The 24,674-nt window shown below is 29.6% G+C and overlaps 1 protein-coding gene and 1 long non-coding RNA gene across 2 annotated transcripts; both read left to right on the plus strand.

Annotated features, from left to right (window-relative positions):
• The first annotated feature begins 203 nt into the window (after positions 1 to 203).
• LOC147804104 (uncharacterized) lies at positions 204 to 11,712 on the plus strand. The gene is made up of 3 exons (XR_015429256.1): positions 204 to 501; positions 8,432 to 8,618; positions 11,126 to 11,712. It is a non-coding gene; the product is annotated as an uncharacterized LOC147804104 (long non-coding RNA).
• A 5,813-nt stretch (positions 11,713 to 17,525) lies between these two features.
• On the plus strand, positions 17,526 to 24,081 carry LOC110283241 (TD and POZ domain-containing protein 1-like). Its single transcript, XM_021148082.4, has 2 exons — positions 17,526 to 19,325; positions 23,856 to 24,081. The coding sequence occupies exon 1, from the start codon at positions 17,864 to 17,866 to the stop codon at positions 19,322 to 19,324; it is 1,461 nt and encodes a 486-aa protein (XP_021003741.3). The 5' UTR covers positions 17,526 to 17,863; the 3' UTR covers position 19,325; positions 23,856 to 24,081.
• Positions 24,082 to 24,674: the final 593 nt, after the last annotated feature.

A 24,674-nucleotide genomic window follows, 5' to 3' on the forward strand; every position in this document is an offset into this window, starting at 1 on the left:
AAAGATTTTAATGCTCAGTCAATAGAGAAATATTTCATTCCACCTGAGAATTCTACCTGTTTTCTGATTGGTCGAAAAAAGCTTACAGTTAAATTTTTTTGGTTGTTATTTCCATGATTTTAATCTTACAGTGAGGTCTATTTTGCACCTGAAACAATTTATTAAAATAACATGTGCTCTTTGTATTTTTCTTTTAAATAAACGTGACGATGAAAGAAAAAAATTTTAGTTTACGAACGGCGTCATTGTACATCTGCTCAACATGAGTTTCATGCTGTTATTTGTTTCAAAATATTGGATGTGTTTAATTTCATTTAAATAAGAATTTCATCAATTTATCTAATCTACTTAAAATCAATAATCAGGGTTCGTACACTCCATGGAATAATAAAATGATAGCAGCAATGTAATTTGAAAGAAAGACACAAATTTCTTTGTATTAGCTTTCACTTTAACAGGTCTGCTAACTTTCAACGCTTTGGGGAAACACTCTTTTCAGTGGTAACTATGTTTAAGTTTTAATGTATAATTCTTTGTTTCGTAAATTTGATTTAAAATTAATTTTCATACCATTACAAGTAAATGATTCAAAAGCTCATGTGAAACGCCACTTTGTTCCTGTTCTCCCATGGTGAGTCTTTCAAAAGGTTGGCAATATAATCAAAAATTCTGAAACCTTTAGTTTTCAATTGTCTACCACTCTATAAAATGTTTTGAAAAAAAAACCGCAATTGTTTGCAGCTCTGCTTTAATGTTAAAAATTCAAATCCATAAATTTTTTATCTGGATATACACTGCTCAAAAAAATTAGGGGAGCCATGTGCTCCCCTAATAATTTTGAGCAGTGTAATTACTTGAAGTTATCAGAATATTGTGTTGGTTACAAACATTACATGATGCAATTATTATTACTTATTTTTCTTCCACGTTTTTAAATTTTTTAAGCATCGTAAGAAGCCTCTAATACATAAAATTTTTAGGCTTGAAAAAATTGAAAGCAATAGAATACATAATAGAATATAATAATGCATAAAATTTTTAGGTTTGAAAAATTGAGAGCAATAGAATACATGATAGAATACAATAATACATGAAATTTTCAGGTTTGAAAAATTGAGAGCAATAGAATTCATAATGAAATGCAATAATACATCAAATTTTTAGGTTTGAAGAAATTAAGAGCAATGGAACAATACATAAACACAATGCTGAAATTTTATAAAAAGGCGAAAAAGTGAAAGGAAAAAAATCCTTAAAAAATTACACAGATGGACAATTTTTTCTTTTTTTTCTGTTGCATGAGATTTTTGTACTCATCTTCTAAATTTTTGCGTTGTTGATTTCAAATCTGCACTAGGTTTCTCTCTATCAGCAATAATTTTTATACTATTTAATAATATAATCCCAACGAGAATTTTTTGAAAATTCACTCCAATGAATTCTAAGTGCCCTGTTTCTCTGCAATGTAGGGAAAGGTAGAAAGATACATGACATATAGTTTGTCTAAGATAGGTACTCTGCCAGACATTCGTCTGGAGCTGTGGCGGTGACTATGGTAACGAGGTATGATAATTTCAAGTAGGGATGCGGGATCCCTGTTTAGGACTGGTTTCGGCGAGAGAAGAGATGTCTTTCATCAAAGCTACCCTCCCTAAAATGGCCTCTTCTTGTTTCCATAGCACCAGACTGCCGCAGACTTAGAGGCGGTCAGAGTACCGGTCAGACAAACAGTAGTATATTTCAGTTTATCACCGGATACGTTAAGGTCATATGTTTTTTTAAGTGTTGTTTTCAAAGGAGCAGACAAATGTCTGCCTGAGGAATGACCTTTCGTCAACCAGGTATCTAAAGGGCAGATTTGTTGGCCACTTTTTCAGAGGCACCATATTAGGTGGGCCAACCAGTGCCGTAACTTCATCCCTCTGGGCCCTGGGGCAAACATTTTTGGCGGGGGGCCTTTCAAAAACTTTCAGTACTCCATCTCAAACCGCCATTTTAGCTATTTATGTATTATGTTCGAGAATATATTTATGAAAACAAGTTATTTGTACGCATATAAATTTGACTGCAAAACATTGTAAGTTTTAAACATGACAAAATGCAAAATTTCAGAGAAATAGACTAATCCTGAGAAATTAAATTTTAAAAAAGTCGTACTTATAAAACTCGATTTCTCAGGAACTAATGCACTATTCAACCAATTTTGCTCTAATTTGTATTTTCCATGTGGAATTCGATACTTTAAAATGATACAAAAAAAAACTGTATGCCTTACGATTCAAAAGTTTTCAGACTATTATTGTCCCAAAGAGGACTGATCGTTAAGACACGGTGTCTGCGTAGGGACCGAGAGTGTGCGGTATTGGTCCCCGTTAAACCCTTCTACGATAAAGTGCTCGACTTCGGATGCAGGTCACCGGGCGGGGGTGCCATCCCCTCTACAAAGGATCAAATCTCAAGGGATGTTTCCCAGACCGTCGCCAATAGCCTATTGTGCAGCACTAGTGCGACGTAAATGATCAACATCAGACTATTATTAATTAAAAAATAATAAATATTTACTAAAAGTTATTTTTTGCATGGAATTATCGTTAGATAACAGAATTTTATAATCGTGTGCAAAATTTTTTCAATTCCCTTAAAAAGCTCTCGATCTGCAGTGAAATCCAGAAAAATAAAATTAACATTTGGGGGTCCAAACTTTGGATAGCTCACCCGACCCAACTATTGCGACCATATTCCCCAGATTACAGCTACCTCCTATATTATGGGGGTTAGAAAATCGAATCTGTTGAACAAAAGTTATGTTTCTTCAGAGAAAGTATGTTTGTGTGTCTGATTACGTAACTTAAAATAAAATATCGTGCACTAATTAATTTGCATATTTGATGTCACACCTTCGAATTATTAAGATGGAGTCCTAGAACGTGAAGATCCGATCATTAAATCAAAAGTTATTCAGGGTGGTACTTTTTTGGTTCACTGTACGTAAATGTTACCAATTTACGACATCTCACCGAGGGAATTTGACTTGGGGGAAAATAGCTATTCATGTTGTCCACTCCTGTCCCCCATGTCCACAGTAGCCTCCTTTTCCTCTAAATATAATGCTAATCATAAAATATTAATTTTATAAACCTGTTAAATCCGGTTACTATATCGTTAGGAAGGTCTTTTCAAGACAAAACCATTTTAAAAATTAAAATTATTTTTTAGTTTCAAATCTAAAAGTTTTTGATCGCGTTATGGAAACTGAAGGAAATTGTAGACTTTTTTTTTTCTATCGGCACATGTACCCACATTTTAATTGAAAAAATATTCCTAATTGATCTACAGTCCTAATTGAAAAAATATTCAGAAATTGTTTCTCTATATACATCGATTAACAAAAACAAAGTTGCCTTACTCCAATATGGACAGGTCCCTAGAAAATCGTTCTTGAATATTTGGCCTATGTATTCATGACGCCATGTAATCGTATGTGACAAAATTATGACAAAGAGTAATAGTTTTTTTATGAAAGAGAAATGAGAAAAAGTCAAAGCATAATTAGCAAATGCTAATTTAAAAAAAAAATTCTTTTTAATGGTTTGTCTTGGAAACGAATTTTAATTGCTACGGATTTCTAAGCTGATATTCATAGCTTTTTTATTAAATTAAATGCGTTCTTTTATTTAATTAAATATGATTTTTTTTTATATAAAATAAAGATTGCGTTTCACTTTTTAATGAAAACAAAATTGTTAAAAACTCAAAAAATTCGAAGTTTCAATTTAAAAAATTTAAAGGTCTTAATAATTTGAAAAATATAAAATAAGAACAAAATCCATGCACACAATAAGCAGTAAAATTATCAATTAAAGTATTTACTATACAAATAAAATTTTATATACGAACATAAAAAAAAGCAATTTTTATGTTACCATTCTTATATAAGAATTAGAACAGTATATAAATATAAAATTTAAATGTATTAAATGAGTTAATGCAAACATTTACTTACCTCCTTATAAATAAATTTACATTTGGTTTTCTTGTTTTCCAAAGAAAATTTTTATTAAGAATGGGAATTATTGATATCATGATTTATGTTTGAAAAAAAGGAAGTTGCAAGTAATTTCAATAACTCTTAATTAAATTTAAATTTTAATTTCAAAAATTGAATAAAATAAAAGCTAACAGAAAATTTATATCTGAATTAAAAATGGTTAGTTTAAATGATGCAATTAAATGAGCTAAAAACTGGAATTTAACTGGAACGTTTTACGTTTGTCTCAGAAAAAATCCCTTGACAAAATGACCTAAGTAAATGTCAACAAGAGTCATCCCCTTGGATCCCTTAAAAGCTTACATCTGTTTTCCTAGAACATCTAGGTAATTGCCACAAAAGAGCCCAGGGTCATAAAAATGATTAAGGCAATTTAAAGAAGCAAAAGGTCATTTTCCCATGGTGTAAAAGGAGATGGCTATTTTTTGAGGAATCAGATAACTGTGGGTCAACTCTGTGGGTGGTATGAAGGTTTTAACACCTTCATACCACCCACAGTCAAAAGATTCTTTAAAATATATCTATTAGTCTCAGTGTAGGATGCATTTTTCAGGATGCAAAACAGTGGTACTTATTTTAGTTTTCTAAACACTTGTTATATTTTTTTATGATGTGCTCCTCTTCTCCTTTGGTGTTTTAGTATAGTTTAGTACTCCTTTCGTGTAGTCGTATTATGTAGAAAAAAATTGAAACAAAACCGAGGTATTTTTCTTGTGGGGGGGATTTCTACTTCAATTTGGAAAATAGCTAGTAAATTGGAAAAAAAGTAGTTTCTTTTTCTAAAATTCTCAATTCTATTTTACCTTATTGTAGCGAATGTCAAATTTTCAGAAGGGGTGGCGCACATTATCTTCCATCTCAATTAAATTTCAGAGGAAAATAAAGTTTTCGATTTGGAAAATAGCTTTCAAGTCGAAAATAAGAGTTAAATATATATTTTACTTGACTTTATTCCTGCGAATGTCTGAATTTCAGAGGGAGTGAAGTATATTCTTCGCCCCCTCACTTTAAATTGAGGGGAAAATAAAATTTTCTTTTTGGAAAATAGATTCAAAGTTTTTTTTTAGAAAAAAAAAGGAAAAAAAAATTACTATACTTTATTATTTCAAATGTCTAAATTCCAGAAGATACAAAACACATTTTAGTCCCCCTTACTTTATCTCAGAAGAAAATAAAGTTACTATAATCCCCTTACTATAATTTAAGAGGAAAATTACGTTTTCTATTTGGAAAATATCGTCAAAGTTATGAAATAAAACAATTTTCTTCTTCTAAAATTTCCTACTTTACTTGATTTTATTCTATTAATGTTAATGTCTAAATTTCAGAAGATGAGAAGCAAATTCCCCACCCCCTCACTTTTATTTCAGAAGAAAATAAAGTTTTCTGTTTGGAAAATAGATTCAAAGATGAAATTTTTTTTAGTTACCAATTTCTATTATTTTTTAGCACTTCGAAATTTCAAAAGGGGCGAAACACTATGTTCGCCCCCTCATTACTATTTCGGAAGAGTGAAAATTAGAAACTGGAAAATTGGAACATTAATCGCCCATAACAAAATAAAGTTTACTACTTGATGTTTAACTTTAAAGCTGAGAAAGAATAGCTTTTTTTTCTTCTCTAAAATTACCTATTTTAATGGACTTCGTCTTGGCGAATAACTAAATATCAGAAGAGGCAAAGCACATAAATGTTAGTGGAATATAAAGTTTTTTTATTTCAAAAATAGCTTCAAAATTGAAGAAAAAAAATTAAATTTCCGATTTTACTTTATTTTTGTGAGTGTCTGAATTTCAGGAAGGGCGAAACGCATCGTTTGCCCCATCACTTAAATTTTAGAAGGGCCCTCTGCCTCCCCCTGGTTGGCACGCCACTGGGTCTGACGCTAGATAGTAGAGGAAACAACTAAGTAAACCAGAAGTGCAATATACAGAAAGTGTTAACAATCAACTACATGCAGCTGTGGCCTTTCCCCTTCTCTGCAAAGCGTGTTTGTTCTTTTGAGAAAGGGAAATAATTCGCGAAAAGGTGTTTTACCGTTTTTTACCCTTTCCTTTATGTTATAGTAGGTACGTAATTACAAAAAAGAAAATTTTCAGCAACTCTATCTTAACACAATTTCTCTCCTACGTATATATAATTAGAGTACTGTATTTTGAAAAAACATGATGTGGTCTCTTTATGTGGGGCCCCCTTGACCGTCGGGGCCCCGGGGCGGTGCCCCGACTGCCCCGGCGTAGTTACGGCCCTGGGGCCAACGTTGCTCCCACGGTAAGGACAGATAGTACAGAGAATGAAATAACATCCATGCCTTTCCCGAGTTTCGAACCCAGAATCTTTCTGATGCAAGGCCAGTTCCCGGACACAGGTCGGTCTTCATTATATATACACATGCCTATATGTTCTTTTTAAACTTGTATACTCAGACAAAAAACAAACTAAACTATAAGTGTCATTTGAAAAAAAAAAGTATCTGTAGCCTTTTGAACTTAACTAGTTTCAGGTTTGAGATCCTCACGACTGAATTAAGATCAAGTACATATATAAATGCAACAGAACCTTTAATTCAATTATTATTATTTTTTTTGCTTATTCAATAATCTCTTCTGGATGATCGTTGTTCTAAATACTTAACATTTTACATCATTTCGTAGAGCTGGTTTGCTGTATATTTCTGCTGTTATGGTCTGAGGTGGGTCAGCTTCAACAATGATCTTTAGGACCTCGTTATTGACCTTTGTTTCTAGGTGAATAGTGGCTCATTTGTATGGTCAAAGTTACCCGTGCATGTAATTTACATGCCTGCTAATTACTACGATTTTCGCAAAATATTTTATAAAGTTCTTAGGATTTTGGGTAATTTTTGGCGGCATTTTAAAAGCCTTATCGCGAGAGAGCTGAAACAAAACAGCATTGCATATGAACTTTTAAATCGTTTATATAAAGTGGTGTGGAAAATAAATTTAAATGAATAAAAAAATAATACATTAAAACATAAACTTAGCTACCACTAAGTTAAATTTTTAAAAAAAGCGTTGAAAGTTGGCAGCCCAGAATTTGATTAACCAATTTGATACTGTCAGTTGCGTAGTAACACCAGAGCCAAATACATTATTAACGTATCGGTGATGTAGTTTCACCCAAGAGCTCGTGCGTATAGTGTGAATTTCCAGTCATTTCATTTTAAACAAATTTAGTTATTAAAAATTATTATCAATATTTTTCATAGCTTAAAATATTTTTTTCTAAATAAGCGTGATGTATAATTTTCAAACTAAACAAATAGAACATTAGACTAATAAGCTAAAGTCAAATATTAAGCTATTACATTTGGCGAAATTCCTCCAGCGTAATATTATTGCTCCAGGTCAACAATTCACTGAAATTAATTTCATACCTGCCAACTTTTACGTATTTGGCGTAAAATTTTATTTCTATATTTAAAGTGGTAGTAAAATGTATGCTTTCTAATGTATTCCTTGCATTTATAATCTTTTTTTTATCCACCACTATTTTTAAAAAAATTAAGCATATATAAAAATACGTAATACTGATGTTGAAGATTGCATAAGCTTGTACAAATAACAGTTTATTTTTCAGCCTATAATTGCAATTTATATTCCATTTGATTACCACTGGCGAAAACCATTCTTGAAAGGTTTAAAAGTTGGCAAGTAGGTAATTTTTTCTCGGTAAATAAGCAATTCAATATAAAAATTGTATGAGTTAAAAATAATTGGTTGTTATGGATTTTTATTATTCTCGAAAAAAAGCTAAAAAATGAAATTCATTTGTCACCAGTTTTTACTCTTTTCCGTCTTGATAAATATAGGCTTACAGCCCTGACTCCTCTGATATCCATACAACCATTAATATATAATCAGAATATGTCACTTAAACTAAAGAAGCTACTATATACAGCAATGATCCGCCCAATACTTACCTATGCCTCACCTGCCTGGACAACGATACCTCAACATCTACTGAAGAAATTAAACCAATGCCAAAACAAGATCCTTAGAAAAATAACCTGTGCAAGATGGTTCATCCGGAATACCAATATACATGCAGATCTCAAAATACCAACTCTATCACAGCATATATACAAGCTAAATGCAGATTTTTTCGATAAAGCCATAGAATGTAAAACAGCAAATTTTAATGAAATCTTTAAATTTGAAAATTATATCAAAGATAAAAACTACAGACCAATAGCTGCACATTTCACCTCCGACGCCTCATATCATAACTATCAAAACAAATAATTTCATCAACTTTTCTGAAAATAACGTTTACTCATGCTGATACAATTCTGAACAACTCCAAAATCAAACAAACACAGTTTAGAGCAAGCTGCTCAATTTATTTTTGATTCTTTTTTAGTTATTCAAGCAAAGAGCTTGAAACATTCATAAAAGCAACTCCATTGCCTGCTCACCTCATTGCTCAACCAAAACTGTTATAAAATTCCAGATGAATGGGATAGGGGCCGCTTCGCGGCCCAGGTGCCCAATAAAATCAGAACACTAGGACTAGGACTCCTCTGATATTAACCCTTTTGAAGGCCGTGGTAAGTATACTTACCACTTTTAATTTAGGTTTCCATTTTTTAAAACTTCAGCTTTCTTGAAGTGAGTTTGAATAAAATTGGTAACCATTTGTCACTTTTAAAAAACGTATAAAAGTTATAAAATACATAATTCCTTTTGAAGTTTGTAGTATTTACGGAATTTATTTTATAAATAAAGAAAAATAAAAGTCAGTAAGTTCCTAATAGGTCATGTTAAATATATTTACCACCAAAAAAATGGCATTTTTATAAATTAAATGAGCTTTTTTTTATATATATCAATTACTATTCTTAAAACAATTTCAATTCCGAAAATACTTTAATTTACTTTTACTAGAAATAAAGGGCTCGTTAAAGGGTTAAAAAATTACCATAATTAACAACATTCTACGGTACCAATCCTTTTCGGTGGGTCATACAAAAAACCTATTTCCATGGTATCTATGTAGAAGGTATCCTGAAACCGATTTCAGTACATTTAGAACCTATAAAATTATATGAGTTCATACCAGTAGTACCTATTACCAAAATTATTTAAGCATAATTGGAGAAAATAATATAGAGATTTTTATGGTTCTCCTTAACGAATAATTACCTTAATTTAACTCTTAATTAGCATAAACTTTTCTTTTTATTTCAATTTGTACCTATTACCAAAATCAGTTAAACATCATTGGTATCAATAACTATGCAACAAAGATTAAAGGATCTCATATACGATTAAGTATTTTTTTTTCTCGATTAGCATTACTCTTTAATAGAAAACTCATTTTTTTATTTCAACTTGTATTAACCCTTTCGCGCCGACTGTCACAAATACGTGCCAGCATAAAACCGTATCAACCAGGGTAAAAAGATAAAACTGGTAATCAAAGTAATTCTTTAGCAGTTTATTTGTGGGCGGAGTGACAGTTGTTTGATTTATTTAATTCACCATTACTTCGTTCAAAATAAAACTATTTAGTTATACTATGAACTAACATTGATTATATAGTTATATGATTAAACTAACAATAATTAAAGTTAAAGCAAATTCTGTCAAATTAGAAACGACTACATTTAAGTTACCGTTTTTTATTTAATTACGTCCTGATCCTGATTTTGTACGAATGCTTTTCTGAATCACCCGTCCCCAAGGGGTTAATTATCAATATTAATTAATTGTATTCTCGAAAATAATAAGTAATGACACTAATATTTTTATTATTGTTATTGATGTATTAATTTCAGCACTTATTTCGTTAACTGTAAAAAATTTCCGAACTATCGTTCGACTGGGGTTGGCCTGAACTGCGCAAAAATTTCGGGCTGTGCGTCAAAATTTCAACCCCCTTCAAGCAGTGACATCAATTATCGAACTCCAAAATTCGTCACGGGAAGGGTAGGAAAGCAGGAAGTACCAGAGAGAACCAGTCCCCCATCCCTCGTTGCAAAGAACATCGTCACGTGATTCCTGGACGACTTTTCCTCCAGTAAACCCTATCCCCAGTCTTTTACTATGGAGGTGGATTGATGAGCTGCGTTTTGCACTATAAAATTTTAAAAAAATGGTAGTATACTGCTGTGCATACGGGTGAGACGAAAAATTCATTCAAGGAGGACATTTCACATTTCACAAATAATATTTTTATACTTTTATATTCACTTACAAGCATTTATTTGCAATTTTTATGTTAGCATGTCAGGTTATGAAATGAATTTAATTGGTTTTTAACTAGCAAAATAGCTATTATTTTTTTTATATTTTTATTCAAATTAATAGATTATAATGTAATTAACATTTATAGGTATTTTCATTACAATTAAATTTCATATTGAGATAAATATTCTGATATTTTTACTCCTTTTTTGATGAGCAAGCGCATCGGATTTGGCGCATTTTTTTCACGCCAATGTTTACAAACAAATCGCATTTTATTTTCGCTCTATAACTTATAATGATGCGTTAAAATAATGTTTTTTTAATAATTCCAAGTGAATTTAATTATATATTTTAGTTGTACAGACTTAAAAAGATATAAAAGTACATTTCATGTAAAAAATAGTTTTTTGTGCCTGAAAGTCATAAAGGTTAAGCTAGCACAATTTAATGATCAACAGTCATAATAGCGACAATGTGGTTAGCATTGCGTACCGCCCGCCTTTACTTCATGAAAAAGCTGACCCATCGATCTGAACCTGAATTAATAATTCTTCTTTGTACTAATAGAAGACACACATTTTCTTTTAAATTACTTTGTTTTTAGTAACAATTTACGTAATTATTTAACTCAAATATAAACTTGTAAAATTTTTTATTCACACATATTCTGCATTTTAAAAATCAGATACTAAATGTGTAGTGTATTATGAGATTTTTTTTCAAATCATTTCAGTTAATAGTTTCAACTTCAATTTAATTTTGAAAAAAATTGTTGCGTAATTTTCAGCATGTTTCTTTATTATTTTATTTGTCTAATAATAATTTTAAAACCACCCAGTATTAATAGCTAACTGTTTATACGTAGATTTCCTAAAGATGAGATAAAACGAAAAGTATAGGAAGTAAATGTCCACAGAGAAGAATTCACAGCATCCAATAATAGTGTGTTATGCTCTAAGCATTTTACTGCGGATTCATTTGATAGAGAAAGATTCTTATCTTTTATGACCTTTTGAAAAAAATAAATAATTAATACATATAATCATTTGCAATTGTTTCTTTATATTTTACATACTTTCAAATGCATCTTCGATTCAAAAAATCATTATTTTTATTTCATTGTTTGGTAAAATCATGCTTAACTAATATGTTAATAGCTTTAAAAGCAAAGCAATTAAAGCAATGCAGCAATTAAAAGCAAATAATTAAATGTAGCGCACTTATTATAATGTATTTTTATTAGAAAACTTATTTCTTACAATCACGAATAAAATTGGGAAAGCATTTAAAATAAAATAAAAAAAGAGAGAAAAATCTTTAGGTACTCCTAAAAATATTCCTGTACGGCGCGACCGCCAGCTATAAATCTTCCGCCAAAAAGGTAACCCCCATCTTTGAACAAGTTTTCCGAGCCCAAACAATAGACTGGCTCTCTCTACCCTAATATCTCCTCTAAGATTTCAGAGTGAGTATTTGATTGAGAGTATATTAAATTCAAATTTCCATGATTAATGCAGAACGGATATACAAAATAAAAATGTTATAAATATTTTTAATAAAAGCTAGGATTAGGACACGAAGATATAAAAAAAAATACTCTCTGTATGGTCCTCAATAAAATTGTTATTCTCCTCTTTCTCCGTCTTCAAATCCCAAAAAGACTATTTTAAAATGTATCTGAATTTAAAAAGTTGGTTTTTAAAAATTAAAAATTTTATTTAAAAATATTTTTGAAGTACTTGTTGTAATTCTCTTTTATTATTTTCTTTATTAATTTTTATATTCAGTTTTTGTTAAACATGATCTATATAGATTTGTATATTCAACAAAAGACATTTTTTCATTTTTTTTAAATTTTGCCAAAAAGTAACATTTTTTGCTGTTTTTGAAAACGTCATTTTTTATATGCTTGTACGTAATCACCGATCTTAATACATTTTTAAAGGATTTTCCAAAAATGATGTTAATATTTACACCAATGGTAGGGCCGGGATAGCCTGGTCGGTAGGGCGCTGGGCCCATGTCCGAGAGTTCGTGGGTTCGTACCTCGCCGGCCGAAGATAAAGTGACTGATGCACGTTAAATCTGTCGAGTCGCAAAAGTCCTCCATGTTCCCATAACAAATCAATACCTCTAGGAGTACTGGATTGGAGATCGATCATTCTCTGATTCAGGTCAAAATTACGATCTGTGGATGAATGAATGGATGTGTGAATAGGTCCGCCCTATGAAAAACGGGCTGTGACGTGTGTGTGGTTGAAGTCGAATTCTTGGCCATAGGATGGAGCCACTGAAAAACAAGAAGCGCGCACTCTGCCTTAAATATGCTCGGTTTCACCGAGTGCCCATGTGGCAAGTGGCAATAGAAACAACAACAACACATAACATCAATGGTGACGGATCAGAAAATAAGCAGACAAGAACCAAAAATTCTTACATCCTTGCTGAGAGAGGCAGAACTGAAATTATCAAAACTAGTTAGATTGCTGGAAGAAACATCGAGTTATTTCGAAAATTATAGCCTTACAGTCTCTCTTTACCTTCCGGCAATCAAACGAGTTTTGACTTTAATTTCAGTACTACCTTTCACAGTAAAGTGTTTTTTTTTTGTTTTTAAAAAGGTTTTTGTTTCTTTCTCGCTTTAATACTTAGTCGTTCATATCGTTTTCTAAATTCATATAATTTTTATTAAGCCGCACTTCCGCCATGTTTATTCCGATGACAGAATTTTCGGCAGCATTGTTATTTATTTCAAGGTGTCTATTTTAAAAACTCCAAACTTAAAATAGATCAAAATAAGAGAGAAAAAAATAATACGAAAGAATTAAGCTAAATTCAGTTTTAATCATTCAACTCAGCACCGAAGTTTTAAATGACAGAAATGATTATTTGTTGTAGAAAAATGTATTTCTATCAAAATCTTCATTTTATAAGCTTGCTCTTGACTTGATGTCAAAAGTTATAAAAATGAATAAACAAAAAACAAATAATAAGAGTTGGAACCTGACATAAATTTAACATTTACATCGAAATCTTTAAAAATATAGACTCAAACGAGATGAGAAACGATTCCTTTTCGAACTATTATATCATACAAGGTAATTGTAATGCATCTTTTAGAAGTAGAGCTTCTTATAGTGCTGCACTTCCTATATTTCTTTGTTTAAATAGTACGGTTGATTTTTTTTATAAATACAGGTTATCGTTCATTTTGTTACGATTAGCATTGTAACAAAATATCCTTACATAAAATTATAATAGTTATATATTTCATAAAAAAAAAAATTCAATTTCGAAAGGAAAAGGAAATAATGAATGAGAAGCAGGTTTATTAAATAATATATATGTATTATTAAATTCCAAGCTAGATGCATAATTTACATTATCATCGATAATAAATAACTGTGATTTTGAATAGCATTAACCCTAAAAGAATAGCAGAAACAATAAAATTGTCAATAAAGCATTACAGCTACAACTAACAATATTATAAAGAAGTCTAATTGCTGCCATTATAATTTTCATTAATTATATATGTTACCCTCTTGTTACACTCAATTTGGGCTTTTGTTTTCATATTTTGTAATTTGGCAATCTTTCTGCGAAAACATTTTTAAATCATTCTTGAAAAATTTTCTGCCATGGTAAGTTGATCTGATTTTGCTACTCGCTTTATAGTCCCCTTTTTAATGTTTTTTTCTTTTTCTTTTATTTTATTTTCTGTTTTTACATGTTACTTATTTTTACTTTTTGTGATCTATTTTATTTGTTGTTATTTTTATAAAAAATTTCTTGAGTGCTCCTCACACTATTGTATTAATATATTTTGCTTCGGCTTTACTGATACAATATCAGAAAGCACACTGTTTTGCGGATATAATCGTGTGGACTGAAGAAAAGATTATGTCTTTTTTTTCCGGTTTTTTTAAATAAAATTTCACCTTTTTTTTTCTTTTTTTAACAACTGTTTGTTATTTTTTTACTTATTATTCCCCACCCCTTTTTTTTAATTTGTCTATTATTTTTCTTTGTTTTCTTTCTTCATTTTGTATATATATATATATATATATATATATATATATATATATATATATATATATATATAACATGTTCCATGTTTGATAATTTGGGGGGGGGGCTAAAAATGAAAAGTGGAAATAAGTTTTTATTCTCGTTAGATATAAAGATTTTTACTATGCGTAAAGAAACTAAGACAATACTTTAAAGGAAAATGTATAAAAATTATAAAAAGAAGTAGAAAACTAATAAGTAATATAAGCGCATTAAAAAATTAATATTTCCTTTAGTTTTAATTAGACACGGGACTTTTTTAATTATTAATTACCCACGGGTGTTTTTAAGTCACATGTCTATTTGCAATAGTTCCTTTTGTCCTAGAACCTGGAACATGTTATTTTTACTTGATTCTTTCTATCTCTATAACAGGTAATCATCGTTGATTGGTATTTTAGTATTATAAAGCTATGACGTAGACCAGTGTTTCCCAAACTTATGACTTTTGTGTACCCTTTCTAAATTTTTCGTAATGCTGTGTACCCTAATAAAAAAATTAATGCATTTTTTACTATAAAAAAATTGCACAAAAGTTCAAAATTACAACTGGCTTTTGAAAATACTAGTTATTAACTGTTAACTCAGCAAAAAATAGCCAATAGAAAAATACTCAATTGCAAATTTTCATGGAGAACTTTGTTTTTTAAAAAATTTTTTTGAAATGTTCTTATGATGTAAGATATTCGCATAAGAACGCGTACCCCTGCTAAACTGTTCGCGTACCCCTGGGGGTACGCGTACCACACTTTGGGAAACACTGACGTAGACGGATAAATTTACATAGTTGGCAGTAATTGTTTTAACAAGGCTTATTGTTATTTTCGATGAAAGGCTGTTAGTATATTTTTATTTTTTATTCTTTGATGCTAAAATCATTTTCATTCGTTTCTCTGCACATCTTTGGTAATCTAAAATAGTTTACGTTATCGAAATTATTATTTTGCAACAAAAACATGCTCATGATTAATAAACTCGTAAGGAAATTTACACCATTTAACGAGGCAATTTTCTACCAAATCATCCTCAAATAAAAAATAATTTTTTTTTTTTTGAAAATTTCAATCAGTTTTTAAAGTATTTAGATTTTTAGGTGAAAATCGGTAATTTCCCCAAAAATTTCGAATTTGTTTTTTTATTGTCTATATTTAAACTTTTCATTATACTCATTAGCTTTCTACATTTTTTTAAATTTTTGCTCTTCGACTTCAGAATCGAAGTTGTAGTTGTTTTCTCTCTTGTTAACAAGCAAAACAGAATATCAATTATACAATTAGTACAGTTTTTTTAGTACTTTAAATGCATTTTCAGAAAAACGTTGATTTTGAGAAATTTCTTTACGCTAACACACACTACAAAAAAGGTTTAATATAGAATTATATAAAAATTTGAATGTGGATTTTATTTAGTTTTATCTATGTTTTGAACTAAAAGCTAAGGTTAAAGTGCATTTTTTAAAATTTTTATCATGCTATAAGTAAGAATGTTTAAATTTTTCATTTAAAAAATCAATACTATACAATATAAATAAGTTGTTTTTTATTGCATATTTGAAATTTAAATTATTTGAGATAAAAGTTCAAAACACTGGTAATCATATTATTGAATATTTATGCGTTGTCACCGCATATTTTGATATTAATGCGTTATAATTTGTTAGGGAGATGTTGGCGCAACATAACAAATTTGAAATTCTTATACTCAAATTTGACCTTTTTTTTTTTAAGAAGTGATAAAATTTTTTAAAGTTTAATCAAGATTTATACTCTTAGGATACCTGCTTGCCGAAATTAAATTTAAAATTTTAATTAATGTTATTTTCCGGATAAATTGTGTCAAATCCAGCCAGATACCTTAAAAACTAAAATAATTCTCATCATCTTTGAAACATTACTTAAAATCGGAGTTATAACTTACTCGGAAAAAAGAAGAAGAAAAAAATAGATGCAAAACAATTTAATTTAAAACTTGTTTTCGGGAGGAATTCGGGAATTCTTAACCTGGAAAAACATAAACTTAATTTCTTTCCTGAAAAATAAATTGCAGCGTTAGAAAAATCTAGGGAAAAAGTAGGATTAAAGTTTTTCCTCTTCTTGGTACTACAGTCAATGATTTATATATTTTGTTAGTATTTATTATCATAAATGTTTATTTACAATTTTTTTTTTTTTTTTTTTTTTTTTTTTTGTTTCGTTATCTTTTTTTAGAGAACTGTTTTTGATACACTGTTTACCAAAATCTTTTTATTAAATTACATTTTAACTGCATTCAGCTTTTAAGTGACACTTAAGTCCTTCTATCCCTTTAAATGTTTTTTTTTTTTTGAATATCAGGAAGAAAAAAAATTTTTTTATACATTTTCTTATTTAACCCTTTAACTATGTACAGTACGCACAATGAAAAAAAAACCACCACGATTAACTTTCGATCTAATTATCGGATCTTTATGTTCTATGGCTCATTCTTAAAGCTTTGAGGGGGTGACCACAATTATGTTAATTAATTAACGCAGACGATTGCAGACGTTGCGAAATCAGACATAAAAACGTACTTTCTCTTGAAAAACAAATATTTTTTTCCCAACAGATTCACATTTCTGACACCAAAATATAAATGCAAGCTGGAAAATATGGTCCCAATCATTTGATCAGTAAAACCATCCAAAGTTTTAACCCCACAAAGTTTATTTTATTTTTTGTGTATTTCGCTGTTTCTCGAGAAGTTCTAAAGCGAATTTAAAAATTTTTGCTCCCAATTATAAAATTAATTGTTCCAAAGGTTCCCCGCGCAAAATATAATTTTTAGTAAATATTCACCATTATTATTATTATTTTTATATCAGTCAAAACAGTTTGAATTGTAAGGCGTATACTTTTTTACATCACTTAAAGAATATAATTTTACATGGCCGCAAAATTCAAAGTGCGAGTGAAATCGTTCGAATCAGAAGTCGGATTTCAACAAAATCGTATTTTAGAAAATCTATCTCTCAGGAACTGTTTGGAGCGAAAATTTCCAAACTCATGGTTTCAGAAAATAGAATTAAATAAAAATCTGTTTTGAGTTATTTTTTATGGATTAAAACATTTTTACACGAAGAAAAAACTTAATTTCAGACATTCCATAAAACTTTGTCCTTCATTGACCTTCACATCCCCTCCCACAACGAATTTCTAGAAGCACCCCTGGCGCGCTTTTGTTGTTGCCCCATAGACTTGTATGTAGAAAGGTAACTGCTCATATATCAATTGTACTTCTACAAGGAACGTGTACTCGACATTCTTTAGATAAAACTGCAGCTTTCATCCTGAGTCCTATATATTTCAAAATACTTTCAGAGCAGCAGAAGAAATCGTTACTTTAGCCTGTGCTTCTTAATCCATGTGGTTAGATTTTCCAAATTTTTCTTTTTTCAATAAGTTTTAACCCAACTGAAAATAGAAAGCAAATTTAATTTCCTAAAATGATACATTAATGAAGTTTGATAATCAAATTATTCATAAAAAGAAAGAAAATAAAAAAATATTCGAACATGTCTGCTACTGGAAAAGTTAAAAAAGCAAACGGATTTACTTTAACCTGGCATATTGAAGATTTTACTTTGTGGATGCTTAACAAGAAACAGAGGATTGAAAGTCCAGTGTTTCGAAACGAACAATTGCAGGACACGGACTGGATACTTGCGCTCTATCTACCTGGAGACGATGAAGAGGATATTATTTTGAATCTACACAGATGCAAAAAAGATGAAGTTGGCCCGTCTAGAGTAGATGTAAACGGAAAATTCTTCATAGCAAAAACTGATGGTTCGTATGTATTTCTGGATAAGATCGGTCATTTTTTTGAAGTGTATTCCGTATACGCGGAACCTTTTAACGTTTCTCAAAAAACTGTCTTGGAGGCTAATTTCCTGCATAAAGATATTCTGACTGTTGGTTTCCACTTTTTCATGAACAATGATTTTCCTATTGATTGCATTGGACGTTCAAAACTGTCTGCGATAAAATATTCCGTTTCTTTGCCACTGAAATTTCCTGATGGTGTTGAGGAAGAACTGACCATCACACCAATGTTTTATGTAATCCCAGATCTTCTAAGATTTCAAATTTATTTGTATTCTCGCAATTTTACCGAAGCTGTGTATCCGATTACCGTTAAAATTCCGATGTCCAATTTTCCTTCTAAAGTTTTCGTACAGTGTAACTTATCATTTTTATGCAACGAGGATTTAAAATTTGAGAAAAAAACAAAACACATAGTTGAACCAATTAAGGACTATGGAATGTCAGTTGAAGTTACCAGAGAGAATTTTTTTAAACATTCGATATTCGATGCCAATCGCATAAAATGTAAACTGATCGTCAGTGTGGGAGGCTACAGTTCCTATGTGGAGAAGATAATTTACAATCAAAATGTGCAAGATTCTTCAACAAGTAGATGTTTTGGTTTGAGCCATCTACAAAGTAACTTAATGCCATTGTATTGCGGAAAAGTTCTGTGCGATTTCAAAATTATTGTTTCTAACAAAGAATTCTCCGTCCACAAAATTGTTCTAGCAGCTGTATCACCAGTATTCCGAGAATTGTTTGAAAGTGGTATGATTGAATCAAAGAGCTCACAAATGAAGATTGAAGAATTTTCGGCTGAAACGGTTGAAAAAATGCTGGAATTTTCTTACAGTGGCAACGTCAAAGAATTAATGTGGGATATTACTTTGGAATTATACTCCATTGCTGACAAATACCAAATCCAAAAACTAAAAACGCTTTGTACTTCTTTTTTGGAATCTGCCTTAAGAGTTGAAACAGTACCCGATTTATTGATTCTTGCAGATTTGCATGGAGATATGTTTTTGAGCAAAGTAGTCGAAAACTTCATCTGTGGTAATTCCAAAGCTGTATTTCAATCGGAGGTGTGGAAACAATTTATGAAGAAAAATGTCCAAGTTGCTTGTGCAACAATGTACCGTATTTGCCAGTCGGTACTACAATGAAGTAAGTAAAAGCATCATAATTACTAGTACTACTTGTTTTTGCTACTGTTATATTTGTTATTCCAGAGGTGGTACAAAAACTATTTTGGAAGCATGGCATGAAATATACACGTCGTTCCACAATAACCACCCATATTATGAACTTTTTAAAATTTTAATAAAATATACGATCAAAAGCTATGCATATTTAAGGTGAATTTTGGGATTTTTGAAACAAAAGATTTTTGCGATTTTAGGACACCTATATATTAATGTAAAATATAAATTTATATGTGCAGCGTAGCTTAATTGGTATTTAATACTAGGTAAACCATCTTAATTATACTTGATTTCATTCCTGAACAGTTTAGGCATATGATTCAATATTCTGCAGTTGCTATAAAACTTGTTTTTTTTCCCCTTAAAAAATTTCTGGTGATCAGAAATAGTTTTAGCCTGGTGCTTTTTTGTTTTCCGCCTGTATTCTCTGAAAGACAAAATAATCTTCATTAAAAGAGAGAACAAAAATCAGGAGCATTTGCCAATTCACTATACGATTGAATTAAAATATATTGGCTTTTTGCTATTTTGTATTATTTTTCAGCTTATTTTTTTTCTTCGATATTTCAACACAGACAAAAAAAAAAAAGAATAGATGTATTAAGTTAAATTCGAGAACATTCTATCTATTAGACTAAACTATTTTTGAAATAGTAAATGATGTTCGAGCCCATTTCTTGTTTTATTTATTTTTTTGTACTTATTTTAATGCAAAAAAATTAAATAAATAAAAATTTTGCATATTTTCATACTAAATATCTATACTAAATAAACTTCTTGTATTATGTTTCCACTTTAGAATCACGCAATGTTTATAAAGAAAGGAAAAAGAGTTAAAAAATATTGTAAAGATTTATTAAAAGATAAGAAAAAAAAAAGAAACATCAGAAAAAAAAATTGTGAATGAATTTGCGTAAAATAATAATGCTAATTATTTCGCTTTTGTTACGCTGAATATGTTATCAAGCACGTGAAATGGAAAATAAATAAATAAACAGTTTTTTAATTGATACTCTTTTACATCACACTTATCCCTAACATCATCTTTAACACGCTCTTTTACCTCATGTGTTTTCCCTTTTGCTGAAGAACAAAATTATTTTCTTGTCTTTGACTACCACACCTGCTCGACCCCACCCTTTTTTTCATTTTGACAGTTTAGGTTAAAAGAAGTTTAGGACCTAAACTTATGACCATTGATGACTGTATGCTGATTACTAATGTGCATGCGACATTAGGTGCATGTGACATTAATGTGCATGTGACATTAGGGTGACAAATGAATGGTAAGGAAGGAAAAACCGTTTTCAAACTCAAGCACTCAACATGAGCAAACGGGAGATTAAAGTGCAATTTTTGACGATCAATCAAAAAGGCATAGAAAAAATAGCAAAAAGCGAATACATTTCAGTTTAATTGTTTAGTCAAATGGCAATGATGATTTTCCTCATTTTAGAAACGTTTTTTCTTCTTCTTAAATTTTGATTAATTACTCATTTGGTTGACTTTGTTTTAACTAGGATTTTAAAAGTACTCAGTAAGGGTGGTTATTACAGTTAATGAGATCGAGAATTTCGGTATTAAATTGTTATGTAGAAAGAAAAACGTATTTAAAAAGCTAAAAAAAAATGCCCCCAAAAAAACAAAATTCAAGTATCTCAAAAAATATCCCAAATGATCTTGAAATGCAAAGAATGCAAGAATCATCAAAATCCAGGCATTAATATATATTTTCCTTTCATTATAGCAAGAATGATTATTTTTGAAAAAAAACTATTTGTATTTTTTTTAAAAAAAAAAGGATTCAGTAAAGTGCTTGAAAATATTACAGGTATAAATATAACTGATATTCTTTTTTATTATTACCTTCTAAAATATTTTCTTGATTTTTTTTTTCTTTTTGAAGAAATGTAAATAATGCTAAACCCCTATCATTTCTTATTTTAACTTCTAGATAAAATTATTTTTAAACTTTAAAAAAAAGAACCTGAGCACCACTGCTCTCCAAGGATAAAATTCTTTCATTTTAAAGAATAAAAAAAAAAAATAATGAAGAAAGAAAAAAAATAAAGTGATCTGAACAGCATTTCATAATCATTTTAATTCAGTAAAATGAATTATTCATTCAGAGAAGCTGATCAATCAGGAAAACAATCTTATAGAATTAAATTATAATTCAGTTACTGTAAAATGGTCTTAGCAACAGTATAATGCAGTAGTTGCAGACAATTTGCGAATATTTTTTTTATCGCATTTGATGGCTTTGCACCAAATTTGTCTTTTTTCTCCTTTTGGAACACTAAAAAATAATTTATTTGGCGTGTTTAAAGTAGAACTATTGCACATGGTACAATACAACACTTGTTGTTTTTGCTTGGAGCCGTTTTTCAGAATTTATACTCGGCGCGGCATATGCTTTCACCATTTCACAACATGATGGAAGTCGTGGTTGTACTATACTATGACGTCATCAGAGCGGATGGGAAACCTAGGAGCGATTTAGGGGGCGGGGCTAATCGAGCGATTTTAACTATTAATAACAAAATAACTAGTTATCGCACCGGTCTGAAATTGGTGTCTATCTTTATAAAATGGCATGATGTTTCATTTTAAAACATAAAAAAAAAAGCATGCAGGTTCCTCATTTTCAAAGAATTTTGTATGATAATTTTTCAACTTTATTAATAAAAAGTATTTAAACTAAAAAAGACAGCATAACTTCGTATAGATTGAAACATTTTATGTAGCATAAGTAAGACATTACAGGCACAAATATAATAGGTTATGTGATATACATTATAGGTAATGGGACATAATAGTCAATATTTTTCTTCAATAAAAGCAAGTATGATAAATTTTAAAAAAATGTTTCAAAAATTTGTAAAACAAATAAACATATTGCATTAAAAAAAGAATTAATTTTTTTTTAAAACATTGCAGTTATGAATATGATTGCAATATTTAATGCAATGTATAATTTTTTTAAACAATTCAATATGATAATTACCAAACTTTAATAATAAAAAAGGATTTAAACTTTAAGAGAGATCGTAATTTCGTATAGATTAAAACACTTTATGTCGCATAAATAAGACATCACAAGGATAAATACCATAAGTTATGTGACATAATATTAAACATTTTTCTTTTTTTAGTATAATTTAACAATCCTTTTTCTTCAAAAATTTAAAAAAAAGCAAAACATCACGTAATAAAAAAATATATAATTAAAATTGTTTGAAAATAATGCAGATATGAATATGACTGAGATATATAATTTTCAAACAATTCAGTATAATAATTATTCAACTTTAACAATAAAAATGATTTAAACTAGAAGATGTAGCATAACTTAGACATTACAAGCACAAATATAATATGTTTTGGTGCATACAGTTGTTTCGATGCTATAAACACGTCTCAGTTTTATTTTAGTATTATTAGACCTTGACGCTTATGACAAATGCTTGTTAACAGCATTAAAACAGCTCTATGACTTCTAATATTTGTTTTCATTTTGTATGAAATTTTTTTCTCTCCATAAAACTTGAAAATATTTTTTATTTTTTTATTAGTGTATCGGTGTTGTCAAATTATGAATATTAATGTTATTAACAAACAAATTTTGAATCTGCCCTTGACATCAATAGGTAGGCTCTCAAGTCTTTTCTAAGCTTCGTATTTCTTTTTCTAAAATTTACAACTTTCTAAAAATTCTATGATTCGAGCCAAAAATGTCAAAATTTGGTGACTTTTTAAATGTATTGATCATTTATATATTTTAACTGCAATTTTTACTTTTCTAAAGCTTAACCTTTTAAGCAGAATTTTAATTAAACATATTTTACATATTTTTTATTATTATTTTGTATTAATTTAGATCAAAATACGTGCTGAATATTACAATATTTAGCATTTTAAAAATTAATGGTTAAGAAACAACTGCATGAGACATCTGTGTCTTTTTCCACGACAAAGGTAAAATCCTCCAAATTCGACTCACTTTTAAACACTAATTTATTCACCAGAGAAATTTAGGAAAAATATTGAGAAATATATTAAATATGGAAATAAAAATGTTTTATAGAACATAAAATATTTTAAACAATAAGTTTACGGGTAAAACTATTAACGTTATATACCTTTCATGATTTGGATAATCCTGTCGAAAATAGCCTTTTGTTACAAGAAATATTTCATAAAAATATTTAAACAAAAATTTTACGGATGGAAAGTTATTTATTTGTACTGGACGTGAATCAAAAGAATTGCACCGAAATAAAATATAAATAGAATTAGTTTTACACCAGAATAGAATAGAAAAATTATAAAAATATCAGGCAATGAACAAACAAAAACCCCTTAAAGAAAATTCAGAAGAGAAAGTTTTAAATTGTGTATTTCTGTATTACCGCAACAATATTAAAGATCATCAAGATTTTTTTTCTATTATCGATAGTAACTAAAAATTTGTTTTTATTTTTTGTTTCAGGCACTTTTGGCTCCTGGAAAGGAAATCAATTAGAATGCACTTCAATCATCTTGGAACTGAAAAAATATTAGATGTGTAATATTGACTTTAAAAATTATAAAATTTCATTTGAAGACTTTAAAATTTTGTTAGTTTCTTTATTTTGATATAACACTGACATTTGTAATGCATTGTATTAATATTATTCAAAACGCTAAAAATGTCAATAAACTATGAATGAAATTAATTGTTACAATATTGATTGCTTAATTGAAATTAAATTACTTGGGTATTCTTCAATATAAACTAGTAATATGAAAATAATTTTTAAAGTATCATGTTGACGCTCCTTATCCCATTATGATATTACAGGATAGTCTCATTACGAAAATTAGAAAAGCTCAGGAAGATAGTGTAACGATTTCGTTACCTGTTCAGATTGAACTAAAACTCTTATAAAAACAAACAAAACTTTTAATAAGTTTTTCTGGGTAAATTGTATATGTACAAGGTTGTATTACAATTACATACACCGTTATTTACAATTATCATCACTTCTACTGAACACAAAATTATATAATAAAAAGTTCTCAAATCGAGACGGCACAAGGTCCGCTCATGATGCTTCGTCTCACCAGACTGCCTGTCGTCGCCTCTGTTACAGAGTCCAGTCTTTCTCCTCTTTTTGCAGGTGCATCGAGTTCTTAGAATTTCGTGGGGAGACACCGGATGCCAGAGGGGAATGTACTCGGGGGTCAGCTGTCCAAGATGTTACAATAGTGAAATCCAAACAGAGCTTTTGAAAACTGAACCCTATGATGACTTTTTTCTTAAATCAGG

Source organism: Parasteatoda tepidariorum, chromosome 9 (genome assembly GCF_982258835.1).
Source record: "Parasteatoda tepidariorum strain Cologne lab strain chromosome 9, Ptep-v5.0, whole genome shotgun sequence".
In the NCBI taxonomy this organism is placed as follows: domain Eukaryota; kingdom Metazoa; phylum Arthropoda; class Arachnida; order Araneae; family Theridiidae; genus Parasteatoda; species Parasteatoda tepidariorum.

Excerpts from the sequence above, each read along its gene's own strand:
- LOC110283241 (XM_021148082.4), top strand. The coding sequence starts at position 17,864 with ATGTCTGCTACTGGAAAAGTTAAAAAAGCAAACGGATTTACTTTAACC.